The following is a 25,240-nucleotide window of genomic DNA, read 5'->3' on the forward strand; positions in this document are numbered from 1 at the left end:
CCCCCTCCTTTTTTACCACCCTCCCTAATCTTACTGAAACATCTGTAACCAGGAACTTCCAACAGCCATTCCTGTCCCTCTTCTATCCACGTTTCCGTGATGGCTACAACATCGTAGTCCCAGGTACCGATCCACGCCTTAAGTTCACCCACCTTATTTCTCCTTGCATTAAAGTATACACACTTGAACCCATCTCTGTGTCCGCAAGTATTCCCTGTCAGTGCTACCTTCTCCACAGCCTCCCTACATTCTTGGACATCCTGAAAAACAGCTAACCTACTTGCTGGACTACAAGTCCGGATCCCATCCCCCTGCCAAATTAGTTTAAACCCCCCCAAAGAGTGCTAGCAAACCTACCTCCGAGGATATTGGTACCCTTCAACAGAAGGCTGTGGAGTCCAAGTCATTGAATGCATTTAAGACAGAGATAGGTAGTTTCTTGATTAGTAAGCGGATCAAAGGTTTACCGGAGAAAACATGAGAATGGTGTTGAGAAACATATCAACCATATCAAATACTGAAGCAGACACAATGGGCTGAATTATCCAATGATCTAAAATGGTCTTATGATCTTTTAAATACACACCACTAATTATATTTCGCCAGAAGTATTAATACTTGTTAATATATGTTCACTTACAAGCCATAGGCAGATGGAGTTGAATTTAAGTAAATGTGAGGTGCTGTATTTTGGAATAGCAAATCAGGCTTATACACTTATGGTAAGGTCCTGAGGAGTGTTGCTGAACAAAGAGACTTTGGTGTGAAGATTCATAGTTCCTTGGAAGTGGAGTGTCAGTTATATAAGATAGTGACGAAGAGCAGAGCACTGTTGGTCAGAGCACTGGTCATTTATTAGTCAGAGCACTGAGTATAGGAGTTGGGAGATCATGTTGCAGCTGACCAGGACATTGGTTAGGTGACTACTGAAATATTGCATGCAATTCTGGTCTCTCTCCTATAGCAAGGATGTTGTGAAACTTGAAAGGGTTCAAAAAAGATTTACAAGGATGTTGTCAGGGTTGGAGCGTTGAGCTGTAAGGAGAGGCTGAATAGGCTGGGGCTGTTTTCCCTGCAGTGTCAGAGGCTGAGGAGTACCTTATAGCATTTTATAAAATCATAAGCAGTATGGACAGGGTAATTAGACAAGGTCTTTTCCCTGAGGTGGGGGAATCCAGAACTGGAGGGCATAGGATTAGGGTGAAAAAGGAAAGATTTAAAAGAGACCTAAGGGGAAATCTTGCCAGACAGAAAGTGGTCTGTGTATGGAATGCAAGAGGAAGTGTTAGAAGCTGGTACAATTACAACATTTAAAAGGCATCTGGATGGGTGTATGAATAGGAAAGGTTTAGAGGGATTTGGGCCAAGTGCTGGCAAATAGAACTAAATTAATTTAGGATATCCGGTCGGCAAGGACAAGTTGGAATGAAGGGTCTGTTGCTATGCTCTACATCTCTATGATTCTACAATCACCAACAATAACTTATATTTTTATAGTGTCTTTAATGTAACAAAACAGTCCAAAATACTTCATTGATGATGGTCAGATCCAAGGAAAAAATGGGAGGCAAATTAGCCATGGATGTAAGCACTAGAAAAGGGGCAAGTTTTGAAGAATTCCGAAGAAGTCAAAACAGACTTGAAATGTTACTTCTATTTCTCTCCCCACAGATGCTGCCAGACCTGTTGAGACTCTCCAGCACTTTCTGTTTTTATTTCAGGGAACCAGCATGAGCAGTATTTTATCTTTATTCCAATACAAGTTCTTCAATGTCAATAAAGATTCTGTCACAGAATGTGTATGTTGCTGGCCAGGACAACGCTTTTGCTAATCCCTCATTCCTCTGGAAAATGTGAGCTGCCTTCTTGAACAGTTACAGATCTTCCAGCGTTGGGGCACCCAACAGTGTAAATAATACCTGTCTTATTCATTGGAAGTTCTGGAATCCATGGACAATACAGAGATTCACTTAAAGAAAATGACATTGGTTGAAATTCTTCAAAGGTTACTGGAGATACAAGAATCAATGGATTGAATGTTCCTGCCCCTACTATTCTTAGATTTTCACAAAAATACTTGCATGAAACCTTACCATGACAGGTTTTCATATCAGGCAGCAGTATAAAGCCTTCTGGACAGTAGCAGCGATAAGACCCTGGAAAGTTCTCACAGCCTAGAGTGCAGCCATGGTTCCAAAATGCACATTCATTGACATCTGAATATACAGAGATATATACATCAGAGGAAAGAGAAGTTGCATATTGTATTTGGAACTAATAAAAGTATTACAGTGTAGCAGGTGATAAGGAAATAATGAATGTATTTGAACAGTTTTTTTCATAGAGAAGATAAGCCAAATGATATCATTGTACTGTATGATCCCAGGTTGGGCAATAATATGGCAGTAGGCCTCATCATCTGAACTCTCTCTCATTCCACACTGTTGTTTCACCTCAGCCTTAAATACAGTTAGTGAAGAAAAACCATCTTGATGTGTCATTGAAATCTTGCTTCATGCAAGTGATTTGTACCATTTAAAACATCCAAGCAAAACATAATTACAGGCATATTTAAAATGATCTAAATCAAAAATGCCTGTGTTGGCTTTTGATGCCTTCTGTGGGCGAGATGTGTTAAATATATTTTACACTTTTATATATATATATATATATATATATACTTTTTGACAGATATATTCTAAATAATGTTACCATTGCAGAGAACAAAATCTAAATTTAAAGCATTTTTCCCCAAACTGCAGATTTTACATCTTCATGCAAACAATTAACCTCCCTACAATTAATAGAAGCATCTAACATGAAAATGTGGTCTGTTTAGTCATGGTAGACAGATAAATGAGGAAATATAATGGGAGATGTCCCGCTTTGATATTCTTAGCACATCCTTTCCCAGCAAATTATATAACCCAGTAAAAAATAGTGATTGAAATATATTTGGACATGATCAGATATACGCTTCCAACATTTGGAGCATTGAAGCAAAATTTCTCCCTACTATTTCAAATGCACATCTTATGCAAACATTCCTTTCATGGTCCAAAACATTCCATAAATGGTCCAAAGTTCATCTTGGCATCAAGCACAACACCAAAGTTGCAAGGAATCGTGTTCAATTTCAGAAAATTGCCAGCTCATTGTGCAAAGTTTACCTTCACAGGAATTCTGATCGTCACTCAGAACATAGCCCTCTTTACACTCACAGTGATTTTCTTCCAAGTCTTTTTTGCAGATGTTTCCATTGTCTCTTTCTGCAGAAATAGCTAACAGAAACAGGAAAGCAACAATGTTAAAGGTACAGTTTTCAGATTCTCCTTTTAATAATGTCAAGGTAATGTGAATTGAGATCTTAGGGATGAATTTCCAGAAGTGTGCCTTGCCCATCAGGGTAGCTTATCCAGAAAGTGTTGCAAGCCTCCAAATCATTCAAAACTGTTTTTCCTCTATCCATGAATGATATTACAGTTTGCAAATTAAGGTTTGTGGAATAGAACTTTATTTTAAACTTAATAATTATTAGAAAATCTATTTACCAATGCACAATTTTGCCACTCTCAGACAATGCTACAGAAGTTCTTAAATTTGTGATGTACTAGGTTGGTCATTTATCTGCCTTTCCCATTGGTGCTATTGGCTGGAAGAAGCACTGCAAGAAGCACTGGCTGGAAAGAATGTGGACACAGACTGCTTGAGGAATCTATGGAAATTCAAACTGTATGATCCAGCAATTCTCATTCATAACTGGATCATTGTAGACAAGGAATCAACATTTTTATGACTCTATGACTGTGATTACCTATGATTACCTCCATTCTTCATAAGTTTGTACCAAGCTATCTGTCTCAGTTGGTGGAAGCCTCTATTCAACCCTATGGTGCATTTGGCGCTCCTGGGGGTCGGTGATGGGGCTGGAGGGTTACTACCACTATTCCACGTCCACCTGAATATGTTTGGGCCAGGACAATTCATGGCTGGAAATGTGTTGCTGGAAAAGCGCAGCAGGTCAGACAGCATCCAGGGAACAGGAGAATCGACGTTTCGGGCATAAGCCCTTCTTCAGGAAAGGGCTTATGCCCGAAACGTCGATTCTCCTGTTCCCTGGATGCTGTCTGACCTGCTGCGCTTTTCCAGCAACACATTTCCAGCTTTGATCTCCAGCATCTGCAGACCTCACTTTCTCCTCCAGGACAATTCATGGACAGCTCAGTTCACTTGCGTTAACTCACTAACAGGTAGAGAACTCATCGTGGTGGGAACACGACAAATATACTTCGTGTTTGCTTGGGTGCTTCCAGGAGGTTGGGGTCCCTCATTAAAGACACTCAGCACTGAATCAAGAGATTCAGAATCAGGAAAGCCTACAGCTAGCCACCTACTTTGAATGCAATTACTTTCCTGAGTAAACCTCTTCTTGCACACTCATACCCATGTCACTCATTTTGTACCTGGGTCCATCCTCAATCAAGGCCATAGCTAATTGCTATATTGGCAGGACCATCACACACACAGCCTCCCCAAACCACACACCCCCAACACCCTCAACCCTGGCCTCCTGCCCAGCCAGTCATGCCACTGTGGCCATTGTCATAATAATCAAATCCTCATCAGGGACTGATTATATAGGTGGTTTATTTGAAGAAGTAAATCACAGTATCGGTTATGAAGCAGACATTACAGTTTACAAACATGAAGCAGACTTTCAAGAAGAGTTGTGATAATGCACACACACACACACACACACACACGGAAGTTTATCTCATTACAATAATGTGAACCTAAGAAGCTTCATTATGTAATTTACTGACACATCTAGTTCACATTTATGGTGACTTTGCCTCTTGTTTCTTTCTGTGTTCTGGACCTTATATGGTACAACAGGACTGAGAGATCATTGGGAAACTAGAACAGACCTGATCTATCTTCAGTTCTGTAAGAGGTAATTTCGGTTTAAACTTTAAGATGTGCCTGGACCACAGACTGATCTATAATAAAAGACAAAACCTTTGTTTCTTTTCTAACAACCATTTTATATACTCAAAAGTAGAGTAGTTTAAATTGTGCAGAATGCTGACAATTTGTGAGCTATAGTGAAAGCGAGCAGGCTCTTGATTAATGAAGCCATTCACATAGCAGAGAAGGATGAGTCCTTCGCTGATAAGACTCCAGGATGGGAGTGCGACTTGAGACATCTGTTTCAAGATTAAAGCTTTTGACTGATAAGACTACAGGGTGAGAAAAACAACAAACTTTGGAGACTCTGGAGCCTTTTGTTGCAGACTTTGTGATAAAAATAATGATGTTTTTAAGAATGTGAACCTCATGGCTTGTTGGAGCCAAGGAGAGGAGGGACTTGTCCTATAAATAATGGAGACTTTGTAAGCCTCAGCGCGCCTTTTCTTTAAGGGTGCCCGACTCTGCAGACTTGACTTGTTAATAAAACTTTGTTTTCCTGAATTTGTCTAGAGCGATTATTGAGAAGCGATTTTCGTTTCTAACAAGTTCCATCTCACCATTGTGTTAACTTATGTGTGTATAGACCAGTTCAGATCACATTTTGTTACCTCGGCTGAGTGCCATCTGCTTCCTGTGGGATCGTGAACACAAAATTGTCATTCCCTGTGTAATCTTCAAAATTTTGCATCCATATTTTTATTTTAAGCTCATTTGTCATTATCTGTTGCAGTTTTACAAGCTGCCCTCGAGTTTCAAAATTAGCACTTTGAATACGACTCCATAAATTGGTATGTGAGTCAAACATGCACCCCACTGGTGATGGAATGGTTGCACTCTGAAGTATTGCTCTCAAGTGTGACATTAGAATGTGTAGATCTTGCTTGGGCCTGGCTACATTTGAGGATTAGGTTTTTGATTGTGCAAATAATACATTCAGCTAGACCATTGGACTTGTGATAAGTGGACAAACAATTATGTGTTTAACTTTCCTGAAATACCTTCCCAATCAATTGTCCAGAAAGATCTCATGAGGAGTGCTGTAAAATTACAAGTTTTATAATGAATTGAAAGTGACTTTACTGAAGCTTCAAAGAAGTCCTGCTGATCCCCACATCATTTCAAAGGTATACTTTTTGCCTCAATAATTCTCCAAGTGCTGAAGACTTTAAAGTAAAATTAGAAATGTGTGAAGATTCCCCTCAAAGGTCAGCAAGGTGGTCTTTGTATGGAGCCGTAGAATATGGGGGAGATACTAAATGAGTATTTTGCATCAGTAATTACTGTGGAAAAGGATATGGAAGATATAGAATGTAGGGAAATAGATGATGACATCTTGCAAAATGTCCATATTACAGAGGAGGATGTGCTGGATGTCTTGAAACACATAAAAGTGGATAAATTCCCAGGACCTGATCAGGTGTACCCAAGAACTCTGTGGGAAGTTAGAGAAGTGATTGCTGGGCCTCTTGCTGAGATATTTGTATCATCGATAGTCACAGGTGAGGTGCCAGAAGATTGGAGGTTGGCTAATGTGGTGCCACTGTTTAAGAAAGGTGGTAAGAACAAGCCAGGGAACTATAGATCAGTGAGCCTGATGTCAGTGGTGGGCAAGTTGTTGGAGGGAATTCTGAGGGACAGGATGTACATGTACTTGGAAAGTCAATGACTGATTAGGGATAGTCAACATGGCTTAGTGCGTGGGAAATTATATCTCACAAACTTGATTGAGTTTTTTGAGGAAATAAGAAAGAGGATTGATGAGGGCAGAGCGGTAGATGTAATCTATATGGACTTGAATAAGGCGTACGACAAGGTTCCTCATGGGAGACTGATTAGCAAGGTTAGATCTCACGGAATACAGGGAGAACTAGTCATTTGGATACAGAACTGGCTCAAAGGTAGAAGACGGAGGGTGGTGGTGGAGGGTTGTTTTTCAGACTGGAGGCCTGTGACCAGTGGAGTGCCACAAGGATCGTTGCTGGGTCCTCTACTTTTTGTCATTTACATAAATGATTTGGATGCGAGCATAAGAGGTACAGTTAGTACCAAAATTGGAGGTGTAGTGGACAGCGAAGAGGGTTACCTCAGATTACAACTGTATCTGGACCAGATGGGCCAATGGGCTGAGGAGTGGCAGGTAGAGTTTAATTCAGAAAAATGTGAGGTGCTGCATTTTGGGAAAGCAAATCTTAGCAGAACTTATACACTTAATGGGAGTGTTGCTGAAAAAGAGACCTTGGAGTGCAGGTTCTTAGCTCCTTAAAAGTCGAGTCGTAGGTAGGTAGGATAGTGAAGAAGGCGTTTGGTATGCTTTCCTTTATTGGTCAGAGTATTGAATACAGGAGTTGGGAGGTCATGTTGTGGCTATACAGGACATTGGAATATTGCGTGCAATTCTGGCTTCCCTTCTGTTGGAGGGATGTTGTGAAACGTGAAAGGGTTCAGAAAAGATTTACAAGGATGGCGCCAGGGTTGGAGGATTTGAGCTATGGGGAGAGGCTGAAGAGGCTGGAGCTGTTTTCCTTGGGGCATCGGAGGCTGAGGGGTGACCTAATAGAGGTTTACAAAATTATGAGGGGCATAGATAGGGTAAATAGGCAAAGTCTTTTCCCTGGGGTGGGGTTGTCCAGAACTAGAGGGCATAGGTTTAGGGTAAGTGGGGCAACGTTTTCACACAGAGGGTGGTATGTGTATGGAATGAGCTGCCAGAGGAAGTGGTGGAGGCCGGTACAATTGCAACATTTAAGAGACATTTGGATGGGTATATAAGAAGGGGTTGGAGGGATATAGGCCGAGTACTGGCAGGTAGGACTAGATTGGGTTGGGATATCTGATGGCATGGACGGGTTGGACCTAAAGGTCTTGTTTCTATGCTGTACATCTCTATGACTTTATGACTCTATGATAATAAGTTGAACTGACCTGGACATCTTTGAAGATCATTTTTCCCTGAGGAGTTGGTATGACTTTTGTGTTCTCTATTTCATTTGGATCAGGATGTATTGGAGTAAATAGAATTGAAAAAGTTCATCTGTGACACATTGATGTGAAATTTCTAACTGTTGCATATCAGTCTTTCATTTCATGCCTTTTGCAACAATAATTGCAGATTCTGGATATGTACTTGCCTTGTCCTTCCTATCACAGCTTTGTCACCAATTACACAAATACATCCTCGTACAATGGATGAAATACAGTTATTATGAGCTTGACTGAAATCCTGGCTAACGAATAACCTAAATGAGAGCCAATGAAAATAGTACTGTCTGACCAGATGCACTGACCAGTAACTATGCATGGCATCAAGTTTTAAGAAGAATTTTGAATTTAATTCTGAGAATGGGTGTTTTGTAAAGACATCATTTCAAAGCTGTGTTTAGGTGTCATGTATCAAGGCATACTCTCAATGACTCATCTTTCTACATGACACCAGTCTGTGTGTTTTCGTATTCTTTGAATGATTCCATCTTGCGCAATCTTGTCAAGTTCGATCCTCAATTTGTCTTTGAAGTGAATATTGTACTTACAGAGTAAGATGTGTTTGCATTTTCTTCCGAATACAATCTTGCAGTTCCTTTGACACTGCTCATTTTGGTGAAACATTCTGGATAGTTAAATGGTAAGCCATGAATTGAAGTTTCTGAGGCAAAGTTTCTGAGCTTGATATCTCACGGATTCCATTGAATCGGACCAGTGTTCGGTCACAACTTAGTGATAAAAACATGCTTTCCTCATTCCTCATCTAACCACAGTTGATAGTGGCTTGATAGTGTTTTTCATTCACTCAGGATATGGCTTTCCCTGCTGAAACCAGCAGAGTGTCTTATTACACGCTACCATTATACTTGAATACAATTCTACTTTCTTGGATGCTGCTTCAGAGTGTTCAAGCATTCAAAAAAAAACAGCAAATAGCATCAAAGGGGGAACAAGGCAAAATTCATGGCTCTTTACCAAAATTATGTAGCATTTAGAATGTAATAAATGAATTAGTGGCACAAATAGAGGTTAATAGGTCTGATTTTATGGCCATTATGTCAATGTGGTCACAAGGAGATCAAACGAGGAATGAAGTATGTGACTTTCACAAGGACTGACTGGAAGAGGAGGGTTAAAAACAGAATTGCTAGAAAAGCTCAGAAGGTCTGGCAGCATTTATGGGGAGAAAACAGAACTGAGGAAAGCTCACTCGACGTTTACTCTGGTTTCTCTCCACAGTCTAACTATGTCTATGATGGAGAACATCAACAGCATCCTGGTAGATTTATTGTACTTGAACTCCAGCACCATTGATCCAGCACATGGAATTCATGAACCATTGTACGCTATTCATGCTTTGTTTTGTCATTCATCAGTTTTGGCATGGTTTCTCATATTTGTGGCTTCATGTTATTTTACAATTCACAGGGGTAGCACATTGACATTTAGCCCTCTGATGCTCCTGAACAATAACAAATAGTCTGCTTATAGTTTCTGTTGAGGATCTCTTCTCAGTGAAGCGTGTTCATATGTCCATTTCCTCTGGCTTGGGGATGAAGAAAAAACTAGGAGAAAGTGAGGTCTGCAGATGCTGGAGATCAGAGCTGAAAATGTGTTGCTGGAAAAGCGCAGCAGGTCAGGCAGCATCCAAGGAGCAGGAGAATCAACGTTTCGGGCATGAGCCCTTCTTCAGGAATGAGGAGAGTGTGCCAAGCAGGCTAAGATAAAAGGTAGGGAGGTGGGACTTGGGGGAGGGGCATTGGAAATGCGATAGGTGGAAGGAGGTTAAGGTGAGGGTGATAGGCAGCTTGTCTTGGTGTTGCTCCAGTTATTCCTTGTCAAAGGTGCAGGGATTATGTTTCTAATCTGTGGTGAAGGGTGGGAACAGGGAAGTATGGTTGCATGATAAAGTGCAAGATTGCAGAAGCATCTTCTAATAAGTTGGTGATCACCTGTGTTGGAGCAAATCTTTCCAGAGATAAGATTGGGAGACAGCAGAGCTTGAGGCACATGGCAATTTTATTCATGTATTCCACCGGTACAATACAAGATGAGGCCAAAGACTTCTCCCAAATCTAACCTTGATGTAAGAGTTCAACTACCCTCTTAATCTGCAGCACAGATTGGAAGAAAAGTCAATGGCACTCTAATTTCAACTTCAAGTAAAACATCTTTTATACATATTTTGTATACACGGCGGCACATACTCCCTCCCCATGTATACTATTTGTTAATTAATGCTGGGTTATTCAACTATGATTGGGTTCCCAGTATGTGATTCAATTATTAATCTTATTGCTATGATCTGAATGAGCTCATTTTAGTGTGTGGGAAACTGAACTTTCCATGGTTGCTTGTGACCTCCTATCTCTCAACTATGGTGTCTGCATCTGCTTTTTTAAGAAGACTGTAACAGAGTTTCTTTAAGATTTCTTACCATTCTAACTCTCATAGCTTTTGTCCTTAATAAGAGATAGAGAGGCCCTTCTCTGTTAGTTTTAAAACTTTTTTTGAGTATTTAAGTGATTTATATACATCTTTCTGAATCTATATCTATGATTATCATGAAGAATTTTAGTTGAACCCTATTTGTAATATTACAACTGGTTTTTTTTAGAAAAAAGACTTAAAAGAAATAACTGATTGGTATGAAATGTTCTTATTTGTTGGATAGTAAGAATGCTGCTCATTCAATCTTACTATAATAAACATCCGGCTATTGTTTTAAGTGCTGAGCCCTTCCCACAGTCTCTTGTTCCTATTAAACGTGTACTGCAAAGCTTGTTGGGGCTGTCATTGGTCATTTTGTTGTACTGTCATGGGGCATCTCTAACAACCTGTCAATCCGTGAATACTCTGACTGAGGAAGCATGCTGTAAGTAACAGCCACTTACCTGACCATGGCTGAAACTCTTCAGTTTCATTGATCAACAGGTTCTCAGACTGTCAATTTCAATGCAGAATGTACCCCACAATATATGTGTTTTAGCGACTCGATTTTCCTCACACCTTGGGAAGTAAATCTAGTTCCTTTTAAATTTAGAATGTTTGGTTCAAATGATTAAAGTAGGACTTAACTGACTATTTGAACATTTAAATGCTTTACTTCGCAGTTCACCTCTGAATATACTTGTTGAAAACAGGAAGTGGGTATGGTGATCTCAGAATTCTGACCTAATGTCATTTTCAGAGGATTTAACATCCCACCATCACCTGAAACTACATCCCTTCCCCATAAAAATCGCAACTACTACCATGTCTCAGTAATTGTCACCAGATTAAACCCACCTATCTTTATTTGAGCCCAATAGAGCAAACATTTTTTCACCAGTATGGTGATCACTCCTGTGATCCATGAATTGTGCACCTTCCTCCTGTCCCACTCATTCAGTCACATACTCAAACCATTAATCTATGTTTCCCTATGCCAAGTTGTACTTGGTTCAGATGATTATTCAGAAATTAATATATATACTATAACTGCAGTGGTGTAGAATATTCTGAATACACTAAAATATATCCATTAGAGAAAAATTGTTAGTCAAGATTTGTACCTGCTGACTGTGAGCCTGATTCTGCTGTCAGTTGGTGGAATGGATGCACTATTTTGACATCGGCTGGAGGTAAAAAGGATGGTTTTAGGCTGATGGTCACAATATCTTTTCCAGTGTACTTGTTCACTCGACGAATAGTGCCGGTTTTCCAATCTGCATAGTATATGTTCTCAGCAAAGATGGATATTCCAAATGGCTGGTGACTGTTCAGATAGAAATAAAGACAGCTAATCAGCAACAAATATTGTGTTTTACTTTTCTTCTGAGATGTCACAAAGTGCCAATTTATTCTCATAAACTAGATCAAATGATTACATCTCCTCATTCACAAAATGCATTTTATTCCAAAAGATACAATTGTCTCCTTTAAAGATTATTAATCAATGTGATTCCTATATTTTATAAAAGGAGTTTAAGAAATATTACATTTTAATATCATGGTTGGAAGAATAATGGGATTTTTAGTCAAATACATAAATGACTATAGAGGGAGGTCAATCTTGATCTTATAGAATTCTTGGAAGGAGTAACAGAAGAAGTTGATAAAGGACAATGTAGTTGATGTAATTGGCTAGATATTTCCACAGGTCTTTGTGACTTTATGTTGTGACAAGACTAACCCAAATGCCAATGATGAAACCATAAGATCAAAGAGATAGATACCTAACTGACCACCTTCCCATTGGCTGCCTCCCCTCTTGCTCTCTATTAATGATGTGGGTGCAATCCCATATCTTTCGGGCCCAACGATTAGACATTAATCTATGGATCCTTAGCACTCCTACTGGGAGAGGTAGGCACTACTGAGGAAGATCAGGGATGTTGATCCTCAATAGATCATAGTGATTTTATTGGCTGAAGGAATCTATATCTTTACAACTGCAATTTGAAAATTTGTAGACAAAATTAAATTGGGGATGCAATGAATACAGAGGAGGACAGAGATAAAAACACGACAACATTCATAAACTTACAGAATGATATTCAATTGACGTATAGCATTGATGTACAGAGGGATCTTGAGGTTCAAGTCTATAGCTCCCTGAAAGTGACCACGCAAGTAAATAGGATGGTAAAGGAAGCACATTGAATGTTTGCCTTTATTGTTCGGGGAATTGAGTACAAGAATCAGCTTTATATGTTGCAGCTTGAAAAGACTTTGATTAGACCACACTCAATGTATTGCATTCAATTCTGATTGTCACAATCCAGGAATTATGTGGAGGCTTTGGAGAGCGTGCAGAAGATGTGTACCAGGATGCTCTCTGGATTAGAGGGTATGAACTATAAGGAGAGACTGGAATAACTCAAATTATTTTCCCTGGACTGGTGGAGGCTGAAGGGAGTCTTGGTCAAAGTCTATGATATTATGAGATGCATAGATGGGGTTGAGTCAGAATCTTTTTTCCCAGAGTCAAAATCTCTAAAACTAAGAGGCATGCATTTAAAGTGAGAGCAGGAAAGATCAATGGAGATGTATGGGGCAGGTTTTTTTTTCCCAGAGAGTGGTAGGAGTGTGGAATAAGTTGCCAGGGCTGGTAGTGGATGCAAATATGATAGGAGTGTTGAAGACACTGTTGAATAAGCACATGCAAGGAATGGAGGGATATGGATCAAGGACAGGCAGAGCGATTAATTTAATTTGGCATCATGTTTGGTACAACATTGTGGACTGAAGGGCCTGTTCCTGTGCTGTACAATTCTATGTTCCATGTAATAATCAAATGAATTGCAATATAGACAATGGTTACAAAATACATATGATAGAAAGAAACAGAGATCTGTGCAAATAATTACCTAAGTGGGATAAGGGAACAAAAGGGATCTAGATATATAGATATATAAATCACTAAAAGGAGCATTACAGGTCAGTAAAGCCAAAAAAGCCAATGGAACACTAAGGTTCACTTTTAATGGAGTAGAAATGCAAAATTAAGAACGCAGCTCAAGAACCAGTGATACTGTTTTAAAGTGATTTGCAAACATAACAAGGATAACATGAAAAAAACCCTTCTCACACAATGAGTAGATTGGGTATGGAATGGACTGCCTGGGTGTGTGGTGGAGGCAAGTTCAGTTGATGTGTTTAAGAGGTTATTAGATCATTATTTGAAGAGAAGCAATATTAAAAGACAAAGGAATGGTACTAAGTCATGATGTTCATTGAAAAGCCAATGCAGATACTCAAGTGACATCCTTTCTTACTCCCTTAGGTAGCAACACATTTTTACATTTTGTACTTGTTGTAATGGTCCATATAAAATAATCAAAATATCATGCTATATTTGCAGCAAAACAGAGCTGTTCTCTCTGGTGTCCTGGATTATTGTCATCCCTTAATCAATATTTGTAAAACAAATGAGCTGGTCATTGCCATATAACTGTTTACAGGGTTGTGCTATTTACAAATTGGCTACCGTGGTTTATAACTTATTCAAAGCAAGATACATCCAGCAATACAGCCAATCCTCAATGTTTCACTGGAGTGTACATTTTTGAAGGGGAATGTGAGCACACAGTATTTTCAACTGATACAAATTGCTACTTATATACTAATCATGTGATTGATGTCAATTTTAAGAATGTAATATTCTAGAGTAGAGATAAACTATCATAGCAATAACGTCTTGTTTCTGGGAATATGATACGCAAAATCTCTTTACTGATGAAATGTGATGAGTTGAATTGGAATTTATGAGGGACGCTTATATGAAATGGCTGGTCAGTCATGAAAATAATTGGAGAGAAGGAAAATATAAACTTAATTAATAATGAAGAAGAATTGACAAGCCCAAATGATTAACACAATATAGGTGACAGATGTGATGTAAACTACACGCACAAGAGATTATTTTAAAGTGCCAGTGTATGGATTCACAGCTAAAGTTTAAGAATTTGAACTGTACATGTAGTCATGTTGATCTATCTATATGTGTATACATTTGTAAAAGAAGTCATAACTACCCATAATTGTCACAATTTCAGAATTTTTGGGTAATTTTAACTATATCATGAGTCTTTCCTTTACATCTGTTGTTAAAACAGCAGATGCAGACACTAGCACAGCAGTATTTCCTCAGAATTTGCCGCAAGTTCACAGGAAATAATTTCAATCTATGTAGTTTGACAATAATGATTTGTGTGATGCTATTAGGTAAGCAATGCACACTTTCTAATCTAAATGAACCATTTTGAATAAGTGAGTGGATGGCACGGTGGCACAGTGGCTCGCACTGCTGCCTCACAGTGCCAGAGACCCGGGTTCAATTCCCGCCTCAGGCAATTGTCTGTGTGGAGTTTGTACATTTTCCCCGTGTCTGCGTGAGTTTCCTCCGGGTGCTCCGGTTTCCTCCCACAGTCCAAAAACATGCAGGCTAAGTGAATTGGCCATGCTAAATTGCCCGTAGTGTTAGGGGAATGGGTCTAGGTGGGTTGCTCTTCAGAGGGTCGGTGTGGACTTGTTGGGCCGAAGGGCCTGTTTCCACACTGTAAGTAATCTAATCTAATCTTAAAAAAAAAGTTAATGTAGTAATGAAAATGCAGGCAATATAATTTCACATCAAAAAGTATGATGAAAAAACTATTTAGTGAAATGCACATAACTAAAATTCATTTGACTATATGCAAGGATTTGTTGATTTCGAATTTTTCACATTGCCACTTACTGCATTGATTGTTTTATGATGTAAGCTGAGTCACCATTGTAATCACATGAGCCAAAGCTGCTCGACATGTTCCCAACATCACTTTGAACCCAGAAGAGTCGCTTGTCAATAAGATCCAGAGATAAACTCTTCACTTTGTTCATGGTCTTGAAAATGGTGACAACTCCAGTAGCGTCTAGTGTTGCACGATGAACACTTGGTACAGAGCCTTCTGTAGCCCAAAACATATACCTTGGAACAAGATTACATAGTTTGGATCAATTATCACAATAATGTTGTTTTTTCTGGGTATTGAATGTATGCAAGGTTAGCTGCAAAAATAGTATGCAATATAATAGAGTAAAAACTTTGTGTTGGCAAAGAATCATGGACTACAGAACACAAAGTTACAGTGAATAATATATAATGAAGCTTGGCTATAAACTGAGACCATCCATGCAATAACTCAATAGAAGTTTTGGTTTTCACACCAGAATTGAATTGTGGATTCTGCACAATTCAAGAAGAGGTGGTAGAAGCGGACACAATTAGAAGCATTCAAGAAGCACCTGGATGAATATATGAATAGGAAGGGAATAGAGGGATACAAATCCTGTAAGTGAAGGCAATTTTAGTATGGAAGAGCATAATGTGTTGATGCAGGCTTGGAGGACTGAATTTGGACAAGATAAAGAGGGATAAAATTTCTGAAGCTAATGTACTTTTGCTTTAATAGCCTGTCTGACAGATAGGCAAGTAGCTAACATAATTCCATCATTCATAAAGGGACGGAGAAGAAAGCAGGAAGCTATACACCAGTTAACTTAACATCATGTCACAGGAAGAACATTAGCAACTATTGTTAAAGATGTTACAATAGACAACTTAGACAAATTCAAGACAATCAGGCAGAATCAACATGGTTTTGTGAAAGGAAAATCATCTTTAATCAATTTATTAAAGATGTTTGAAGAAGTTACATGAACTGTGGATTAGAGGGAATGAATGGTATGCTGTACTGATATTTTCAGAAGGCATTTGATAAAGTGTCACATCAAGGATTATTGAGGAAAATAAAAGCCTATGTCATGAGATTAACATATTGACTTTGGTAACAGATTAGCTAGGTAACAGGAAATAGAGAGAAGGCATAAATTGGTAACGTCTGGTTGGCAAGATGTAATGAATGGTGTGCTACCAGTGCTGGAGCCTCAACCCTTTATAACTTATACACATGACTTGGATATACAAATCAAAGGTATGGTTATTCAAATTGCTTATGACACAAAGATAGGCAGGAACGTAAGTTATGAAGAGGAGATAAGGATGCAACAAAAGGATACTGATAGGTTAGGTGAGTGTGCAAATATATGGCAAATGGAGTATAATATGGGAAAATGTGAAATTTTTCACTTTGGTAGGAAGAACAAAAAAAAAGTGTTATCTAAATGATGAGAGATTGCGGAGCTCTGACACAAAGAGGGATCTGGTTGGTATGCAGCTACAGCATATGATTATAAAGCAAGTAGCATGTTATTATTTATCGTGAGGGGTATTGAATACAAAAGTAGGAAGGTGATGTTTCAGTTCTAATGAGTACTGGTGACACCACATCTGGAGCAATGTGTGCTGCATTGCTCTCCCTTTGTAGGAATGGGAGGTAGTTCAGAAACTTTACTTGACTAATAAGAGGAATAGGTGTTATCTTATGAGGAGATGATAGACGGGCTGAGCCTGTACCTGTTGGAGTTTAGAAAGGTTAAAAATGATGTGATTGATACATACAAAACCCTGACAGTTCATGACAGGGTGGATGATTTGTCTGGTATATGAAATATAGAACTGGTGTCATTGTTTGAAAGGAGGAAGTCTTTCATTTAAGAAAGGAATAAGGAGAACGTCTTCACCTCAGGGGATTATAAGCCAATTGGAACTCACTTCCTTAAAAACAGTGGAAACAGAATCTGTGAATGGTTTTAAGGAAGAGGCAGACAGATTCTTGATCAGCAAAGGAGTCAAAGGTTATTGGGAAATGGGCAAGCATATGGAGTTGAAGTTAAAATCAGATCAGCCATGACATTATAGACTAGTGATGCAGGCTCAAAAGGCCAAGTCACCTATTGCTTTTTCTAAATTCATTCATTGATCCGGGTGTCACTGGCTGGCCAGGATTTATTGCCCAAACCCTGCTTGGACTTGAGAAAATGATGGTGAGTGCCTTCTTCAACTACTGCAATTTATTTGATTTAGGTATACCCACAATGCCATTGGGCAGGGATTTCAAAGTTCAAAGTTTGTGCGAAGATTTGTAGCTCGGGTGCTCGTTGTTGTGGTTCTGTTCGCCGAGCTGGAAGTTTTTGTTGCAAACGTTTCGTCCCCTGGCTAGGCGACATCATCAGTGCTTGGGAGCTTCCTGCAAAGCGCTTCTTTGATGTTTCCTCCGGTGTTTATAGTGGTCTGTCCCTGCCGCTTCCGGTTGTCAGTTTCAGCTGTCCGCTGTAGTGGTTGGTATATTGGGTCCAGGTCGATGTGTTTGTTGATGGAGTTTGTGGATGAATGACATGTCTCTAGGAATTCCCTGGCTGTTCTCTGTCTGGCTTGCCCTATGATAGTAGTGTTGTCCCAGTCGAATTCATGTTGCTTGTTGTCTGCGTGTGTGGCTACTAAGGATAGCTGGTCGTGTCATTTCGTGACTAGTTGATGTTCATGTATGCGGATTGTTTAGCTGTCTTCCTGTTTGTCCTATATAGTGTTTTGTGCCGTCCTTGCATGGCATTTTGTACACTACATTAGTTTTGCTCATGTTGGGTATCGGGTCCTTCGTTCTGGTGAGTTGTTGTCTGAGTGTGGCTGTTGGTTTGTGTGCCGTTATGAGTCCTAGGGGTCGCAGTAGTCTGGCTGTCAGTTCCGAGATGCTCCTGATGTATGGTAGTGTGGCTAGTCCTTTTGGTTGTGGTAAGTCCTCGTTCTGTGGTCTTTCTCTTAGGCATCTGTTGATGAAGTTGCGCGGGTATCCGTTTTTGGCGAATACCTTGTATAGGTGTTCCTCTTCTTCTTTTTGCAGTTCTGGTGTACTGCAGTGTGTTGTGGCCCTTCTGAATAGTGTCCTGATGCAGCTTCATTTGTGTGTGTTGGGGTGGTTACTTTCATAGTTTAGGACTTGGTCTGTGTGTGTGGCTTTCCTGTATTCCCTTGTAGTGAATTCTCCGTTTGGTGTTCTCTGTACCATCACGTCTAGGAATGGGAGTTGGCTATCCTTTTCTTCTTCTCTCGTGAATCGGATTCCTGTGAGTGTGGCGTTGATGATCCGGTGTGTTTTTTCTATTTACGTGTTTTTAATGATTACAAACGTGTCATCGACATATCTGACCCAGAGTTTGGGTTGAATTTGTGGTAGGACTGTTTGTTCTAACCTTTGCATAACTGCCTCTGCTATGAGTCCCGAGATTGGTGATCCCATGGGTGGTTCTCAGGGACTACGGTGAATTTATTTACTAGGAGGGGAATTGCATGATGGTGATGATGTCATTGAATGTCAAAGGGTCATTTATTGGATTCTGTCTTCTTGCAGGTGATCTTTGTCTGGCACCTGTGTGGTGGCACTTGTCAGCCAAGTCCATGTCATACTGCATTCAAACATGTACCACTTCAGTATTGAGGAGTCGTGAATGTTCCTGAACATTGTGCAATCATTGGTGAACTTCTGCACTTCTGACTTTGGAATGGAAAGAAGGTTTCATAGAATCCCTACAATGTGGAAACATGCCATTTGGCTCATCGAATCCACACCGACCATCTGAAGAGCATCCCACCTCTACCCCTGCATTACCTATGGCGAACTCACCCACCCTGTACTCTATGATCAATTTAGTATGGCCAATCGACCTAAGCTGCACATCTTTGGAATGTGGGAGGAAACCGGAGCACCTGGAGGAAACCCATACAGACATGGGGAGAATGTGCAAATTCCACACAGACAGTGACCCGAGGCTAGAATCAACCTGGGTCCCTGGAGCTGTGAGGTAGCAGTGGTAACCACTGTGCCACCAACATCATTGTTGAAGCAACTGACATTGGTTGGGTCAAAGCCTCTACCCTGAGGAATTCCTTAAAGATAGCCTGGAACTGAGAAGGCAGAACTCTACCAACCATGACTGGTCTGATTCCAGCCAGTGGAGAAGTTTGCCCCTGATTCCCATAGACTCTTAGTTAGCTAGAGCCCTTTGATGTTATAGTGGGGTCAGAAGATGAAATGTTCACTGAAGACTGCACAATGTTCAGCACCATTCCCAACTTCTCAGATACTGGAGCTGTCATAGTCAAATGCAGCAAGACCTGGACAATATCCAGACTTGGGCTGACAAGTGGCAAGTAACATGTACATCACATATGTCAGGAAATGGCCATCTCCAATAAGAGACAAACTAAACATCACCCTTCAATTACATCATCATCTCTGAATCTCCCCTATCAGTAGCCCAGAGGTTACCAATGATCAGAAACTCAATTAGACTAGCCACATAAATACATTAGCTACAAGAGCAGGTCATACCAAAGAAAACTGCAGTGAATAATAAAGAAAAGGAATAGAACTTCTCAGTGCCTGAATGAAGTTATAAACCAGGACATGCGTAATCTGGAATAAAAGGACGACAATGCTTCCTTTTTGTTGTACTGGATAACATTTACATTTCTAATGTTAATTATCCTTTCGAAATTAGATTGCCAATCATTGACATGGAACTGCCAAAATTCACTTCCTTTAGGTTCCTTCCCACTGGCGGATTGTGAGAGAGAGAATGAGAGGAGGTTTTTACACCAGCACTCTCAGCTGCTTTCAAACCAAACCTCAGGCTCTAACATTGAAATATGTTTATGAAAATATAGTTAAAAATCACACAACATCAGGTTTGAATGAAGGAGCTCAAGTCTGCTCTACCATTCAATAAGATCATGGCTGATCTGATTACTCCATATTCCTACATACATCTGATAATATTTCACCTCTTATCAAAGCTAAGATGGTATACTACCCAAAGGTTTCATACATCCAAACATATATAAGATAATCTCAGCTTCACGGGGCTGAATTTAGTAATCTCTACGTTCGATGTAGCAGGAGATGATTAAATTCACCCTCACTCAACAAACCCATACAGCCTCGGAAGAGTTGACCAGTGGACTTCTATGATTGACACAAGCCTCAACACAGATGTCCTGCATGCCAGAGAAGCTGCTGGCCATTCACATGCTGGGAGACTCTTCAGCCTGGGAGATTATCACTGAGGACACTGGCAGTGAAGACATGGATATCTGTAATGCTGAGTAAGTGGATTTTCTACAGGGATTCAGCATGCGGGTAATGGTGAGAGGGAAAAGTCCATCCAATATTGTCTCATGGTCTCACCGGGAGAGATTCACAAAATGTGTGTTCTCTTATCTATTAAATTTATTTCAAACCTTTTCTGGAAATGCTTCCTTCTAACAGGACGAATGATCTAAATGATGCTTCCTGCAACAGAGCTTCATCTGATTTTCTGTGCATTACATATTTGGAAATTCTGGATAACAGAAAAGTTTAACCAGAGGCCTACCCATTTTCTGGATCAACTGCTACAGCAGTGGGAAAGATAAGTTCTTCCAGCAGTTTCTTGGAATTCTTCCCATTTAAGTTTGACATTTCAATGGTTCCTTTCCTTTGATTGGTCCAAATGATGGTGTCGTGCAACCAATCCACGACAAATCCCGAAAGACCTTTCCCTACAGCCCGAACATTCTGTGATGCAAAAAAAAGGCTCATTATCCTTTGATGATTTCTTAGAAAATAAAATAAAACAGGTTGTATGAAAGGAATGCATCTTTTTAGGAGTCTAAGCCAAGTAATATATTATTAACCAATTGTTTCTTACATTGGGAAACTACCTTCTGTGGAGACTTGGGCATTAATTCAGCATTAGCATCAATCTGGAAGTTACATTAAATATCACATATGTGCAGCAAAATGATTTTTGCTATAAAATTGCAATTGACTGCATTCCTGTTGGTGTGGCCTACTCTATGATGGTATTTTAGGAAATATATTTGGATTTTGTTGAACTTTCTTGTTTGCTGTAAGGACAGGGTAGACCTAGTGGGAATAAAATCACCTTCAGTAAAAAAGAACAAAACAGATCAGACCAATCTCAACTTGCATTTTTCAACACATTCATCTCTTTTATACCAAGTGATGATCCCTTAGAACTCATTTCTTACTTTCACTGATGATAAAAATTCACCCATAGTCTCCTCTTAAAATGGATTTTTCTCAATTTTGTGGAATAATATAATAATAGATTTAAGCTCTCTGTGTGGTGACTTGAATACTATAAGCATATATCAGAAATTCAAACAAATGTGTCCCACATTTTTCATCTGTATCAACAGACAGTTAAAAACACATACCTTATCTATAGTATAAACTGCTAAAGTTATCCATCTAGGAACAACATGAGTATATTCAAAATCTGAATCTCAAACTCTTAACTATCATACCTTCATTAGACAAAATATACATAGTATTAGTTTATCTTTTTTTTTGGTTCTGTTTCTTTCTATTATTTTCTATAGCTCAGTTCAATTTTAAAAAAAAAATTAAAACTTCCAATTTTACTTCTTTATCACCCCTCCTGACAATGTATATAAACTGTGACATAACCTAATTGACAAACATTAGGTTATGTTTGAACATCTGGGTTCACCTAAGCCCAGATGCAGGTTGTAAGTATAAGTCAGTACCTTCTCAGACAGATAGAAACAGTTAAAGAGGTATCATTGATTCATATGCAATGGGCAAAAAATATTATTTTTTAAAAAGTGCATAAGCCTTTTTACCTGTGAGGGTGGCAGTAATGTTAGGAAAGTGGAAGGGGTAATGTATGAGAAAAAATAGCATAAATTTGGAAATGACAAACCAAAAACCATTAAAGCTGAAATTTGAGTGAAGTTGAGTGGAGTGGACTACACAAAGTGGAAACTTTGGACAAAATGGCGGAGCAATATCAAATTCTGAGGACATGTTTGATTACTTATGATATGTTGCTGAATGTGGAAAATGTTGCCTACTTAAGTAGTAAGTGCATCATTCCCACAACACAGCATAGTGCTTCCATAACAGAAGGTAACTGATATCCTTAAAGCTTGGCAAAATATTTGCAGAACTCAGGATGTGCCAACCTAATTAAAGGCCCCTCCCACCCTAGTTATAATGTCTTCTAACCTCTTCCATCAGGCAGAAGATATAAAATCTTAAACACTCGTACCAACAGGCTAAAGAATAGCTTCTTTCCCACTTTTATTAGACTTCCCAAATATGGACCTCTCAAATTTCAAATTTGATGTTGATCTTGCTCCTTGTGCACCTTCCCTGCAGCCGCGATATTGTATTCCTTCCTCTGTTCTATTACTCCTATGCACTTTGCACGGCATGATCTGTCTGTACTGCACACAAAACAAAACTTTTCACTAAACGTAGATATTTGAAACAAAAATAAATCAAATCAAAAGGATACATAATAAGAAACCTGCCAAACGAAGCTACATTAGTGTGGTACTTATCAGATAGTTGACCAAAAAGAGTGAGTGATGAAAGCCTGCTTATCAACCTGATTCACACTTATTGTTGTACTATTATATGTACAGCTGTTTTGTAACCTACTATACATAACCATATTCTAGTAGACCAGATATTCAATCTGGTATTAAGAATTGTAAATCTTGCCACACTCACATGAGTGCACACATCAAAATGCACCAAATAATTCTGATCTGTTAGCCAGTGTAGGTATCTGACTGAGCAATCATCAGTAAGCCACCCAGAAGGAAATACAATAATATGTGAACACACTGGACGGTCATATTGTGTTATGTGATAGCTAAAGAAGTGAAAGTGCTGTCTTTACTGACTAACATCTTATGCACATGTATTTTCATGTGTAAGAAGCATATCAATTGATATGACAGAGCCAGTTCTTACAAGCAGTCTGTTGGTGAGGTTCCCCCAGTTGTCCCCAGATTGGATACTTCAAACCATTCAACTCTCAGGTAAGGAGGGGTGAACTAGCTCCCTTTTGAAATTCAGCAGCCCCCTCAGTTGTGTGCAATCAAGTTAATTATAAAAATGATCCTTTCCCCTTGTGTCCATCTTTCTACCAGACCCAAATGAACTTGTGTTTTAAAAGGAGTCAAACAGGTTTTATTGAATTAAGGAAAAGACTATTCTTAACTATGAACTGCAAGAAGAAATGTCAATGCAACACAGATTTGAAACAAAAATAATGAGTGCAATTCTGGTCTCCTTCCTATCGGAAAGATATTGTGAAACTTGAAAGGTTTCAGAAAAGATTTACAAGGAGGTTGCCAGGGTTGGAGGATATGAGCCATGGGAAGAGGCTGAACAGGCTGGGGCTGTTTTCCCTGGAGCATCGGAAGCTGAGGGGTGACATTACAGAGGTTTACAAAATTATGAGCAGCATGGTTAGGATAAATAGACAAAATCTTTTCCCTGGGGTGGGCAAGTCCAGAACTAGAGGGCATGGGTTTAGGGTGAGAGGGGAAAGATATAAAAGGGACCTAAGGGGCAACTTTTTCACGCAGAGAGTGGTACATGTATGGAATGAGCTGCCAGAGGAAGTGGTGGAGGCTGGTACAATTGCAACATTTAAGAGGCATTTGGATGGGTATATGAATAGGAAGGGTTTGGAGGGATATGGGCCGGGTGCTGGCATTTGGGACTAGATTGGGTTGGGATATCTAGTCGGAATGGATGGATTGGACCGAAGAGTCTGTTTCCATGCTGTACATCTCTATGATTCTATGACTCTAAGTGAACCCAAAAAGGTAAAATGTAAAAACAAGAAGAAATATACCAATCAGTCTCAGAGTTGTTTGTGAAGATAGTTGAACATTACAGCCATTACAGTGGATGTCACTAGTACCCTTAATGTCGGTAGTTCATAGAGTCATGTTGCAATTGTACCAGCCTCCACCACTTCCTCTGGCAACTCATTCCATACACATACTACTCTCTGCATGAAAACGTTGCCCCTTAGGCCTCTTTTTTATCTTTCCTCTCTCACCCTAAACCTATGCCCGACCCCAGGGAAAAGACTTTGCCCATTTAAATTATCCATGTCTCTCATAATATTCTAAACCTCTATAAGGTCACCCCTCAGCCTCCGACGCTCCAGGGAAAACAGCCTCAGCCTGTTCAGCCTCTCCCTGTAGCTCAAATCCTCCAACCCTGGCAACATCCTTGTAAATCTTTTCTGAACCCTTTCAAGTTTTACAACATCTTTCCGATAGGAAGGAGACCAGAATTGCATGCAATATTCCAACAGTGGCACAACCAATGTCCTTTCAGCTGCAACGTGACCTCCTAACTCCTGTATTCAATACCCTGACCGATAAAGGAAAGGAACACCTTCTTCATTATCATATCTACCTACGACTGCACTTTAAAGGAGCTATGAACCTGCACTCCTAGGTCTCTTTGTTCAGCAACACCACCAAGGGCCTTACCATTAAGTGTATATGTCCTGCAAAGATTTGCTTTCCTAAAATGCAGCACCTCGCATTTATCTGAATTAAACTCCACCTGCCACTTTCTGAATTAGTGGTGCTGGAAGAGCACAGCAGTTCAGGCAGCATCCAAGGAGCTTCGAAATCGACGTTTCAGGCAAAAGCCCTTCATCAGGAATAACGGCAGTGAGCCTGAAGCATGGAGAGATAAGCTAGAGGAGGGTGGGGGTTGGGAGAAAGTAGCATAGAGTACAATGGGTGAGTGGGGCAGGGGATGAAGGTGGTAGGTCAGGGAGGAGAGGGTGGAGTGGATAGGTGGAAAAGGAGATAGGCAGGTAGGACAAGTCCGGACAAGTCATGGGGACAGTGCTGAGCTGGAAGCTTAGAACTAGGGTGAGGTGGGGGAAGGGGAAATGAGGAAACTGTTGAAGTCCACATTGATGCCCTGAGGTTGAAGTGTTCCGAGGCGGAAGAGGAGGCGTTCTTCCTCCAGGCGTCTGGTGGTGAGGGAGCGGCAGTGAAGGAGGCCCAGGACCT

The 25,240-nt window shown here is 39.9% G+C and overlaps 1 protein-coding gene across 2 annotated transcripts in view; it reads right to left on the minus strand.

The window, feature by feature from the left end:
- Nucleotides 1-25,240, minus strand: part of egf (epidermal growth factor) — a 146,228-nt gene that overhangs the window by 84,852 nt on the left and 36,136 nt on the right. For both annotated transcript variants that reach the window (XM_043697796.1, XM_043697805.1), the window contains 5 exons: nucleotides 20,743-20,924; nucleotides 15,170-15,400; nucleotides 11,505-11,707; nucleotides 3,171-3,281; nucleotides 2,094-2,216 (listed from right to left, as the gene is read on the minus strand). In XM_043697796.1, the coding sequence (XP_043553731.1) occupies nucleotides 2,094-2,216; nucleotides 3,171-3,281; nucleotides 11,505-11,707; nucleotides 15,170-15,400; nucleotides 20,743-20,924 (850 nt within the window). The remainder of the gene's footprint in view (nucleotides 1-2,093; nucleotides 2,217-3,170; nucleotides 3,282-11,504; nucleotides 11,708-15,169; nucleotides 15,401-20,742; nucleotides 20,925-25,240) is intronic.

This window comes from Chiloscyllium plagiosum, chromosome 1 (assembly GCF_004010195.1).
Source record: "Chiloscyllium plagiosum isolate BGI_BamShark_2017 chromosome 1, ASM401019v2, whole genome shotgun sequence".
NCBI classification, from domain to species: Eukaryota; Metazoa; Chordata; class Chondrichthyes; order Orectolobiformes; family Hemiscylliidae; genus Chiloscyllium; species Chiloscyllium plagiosum.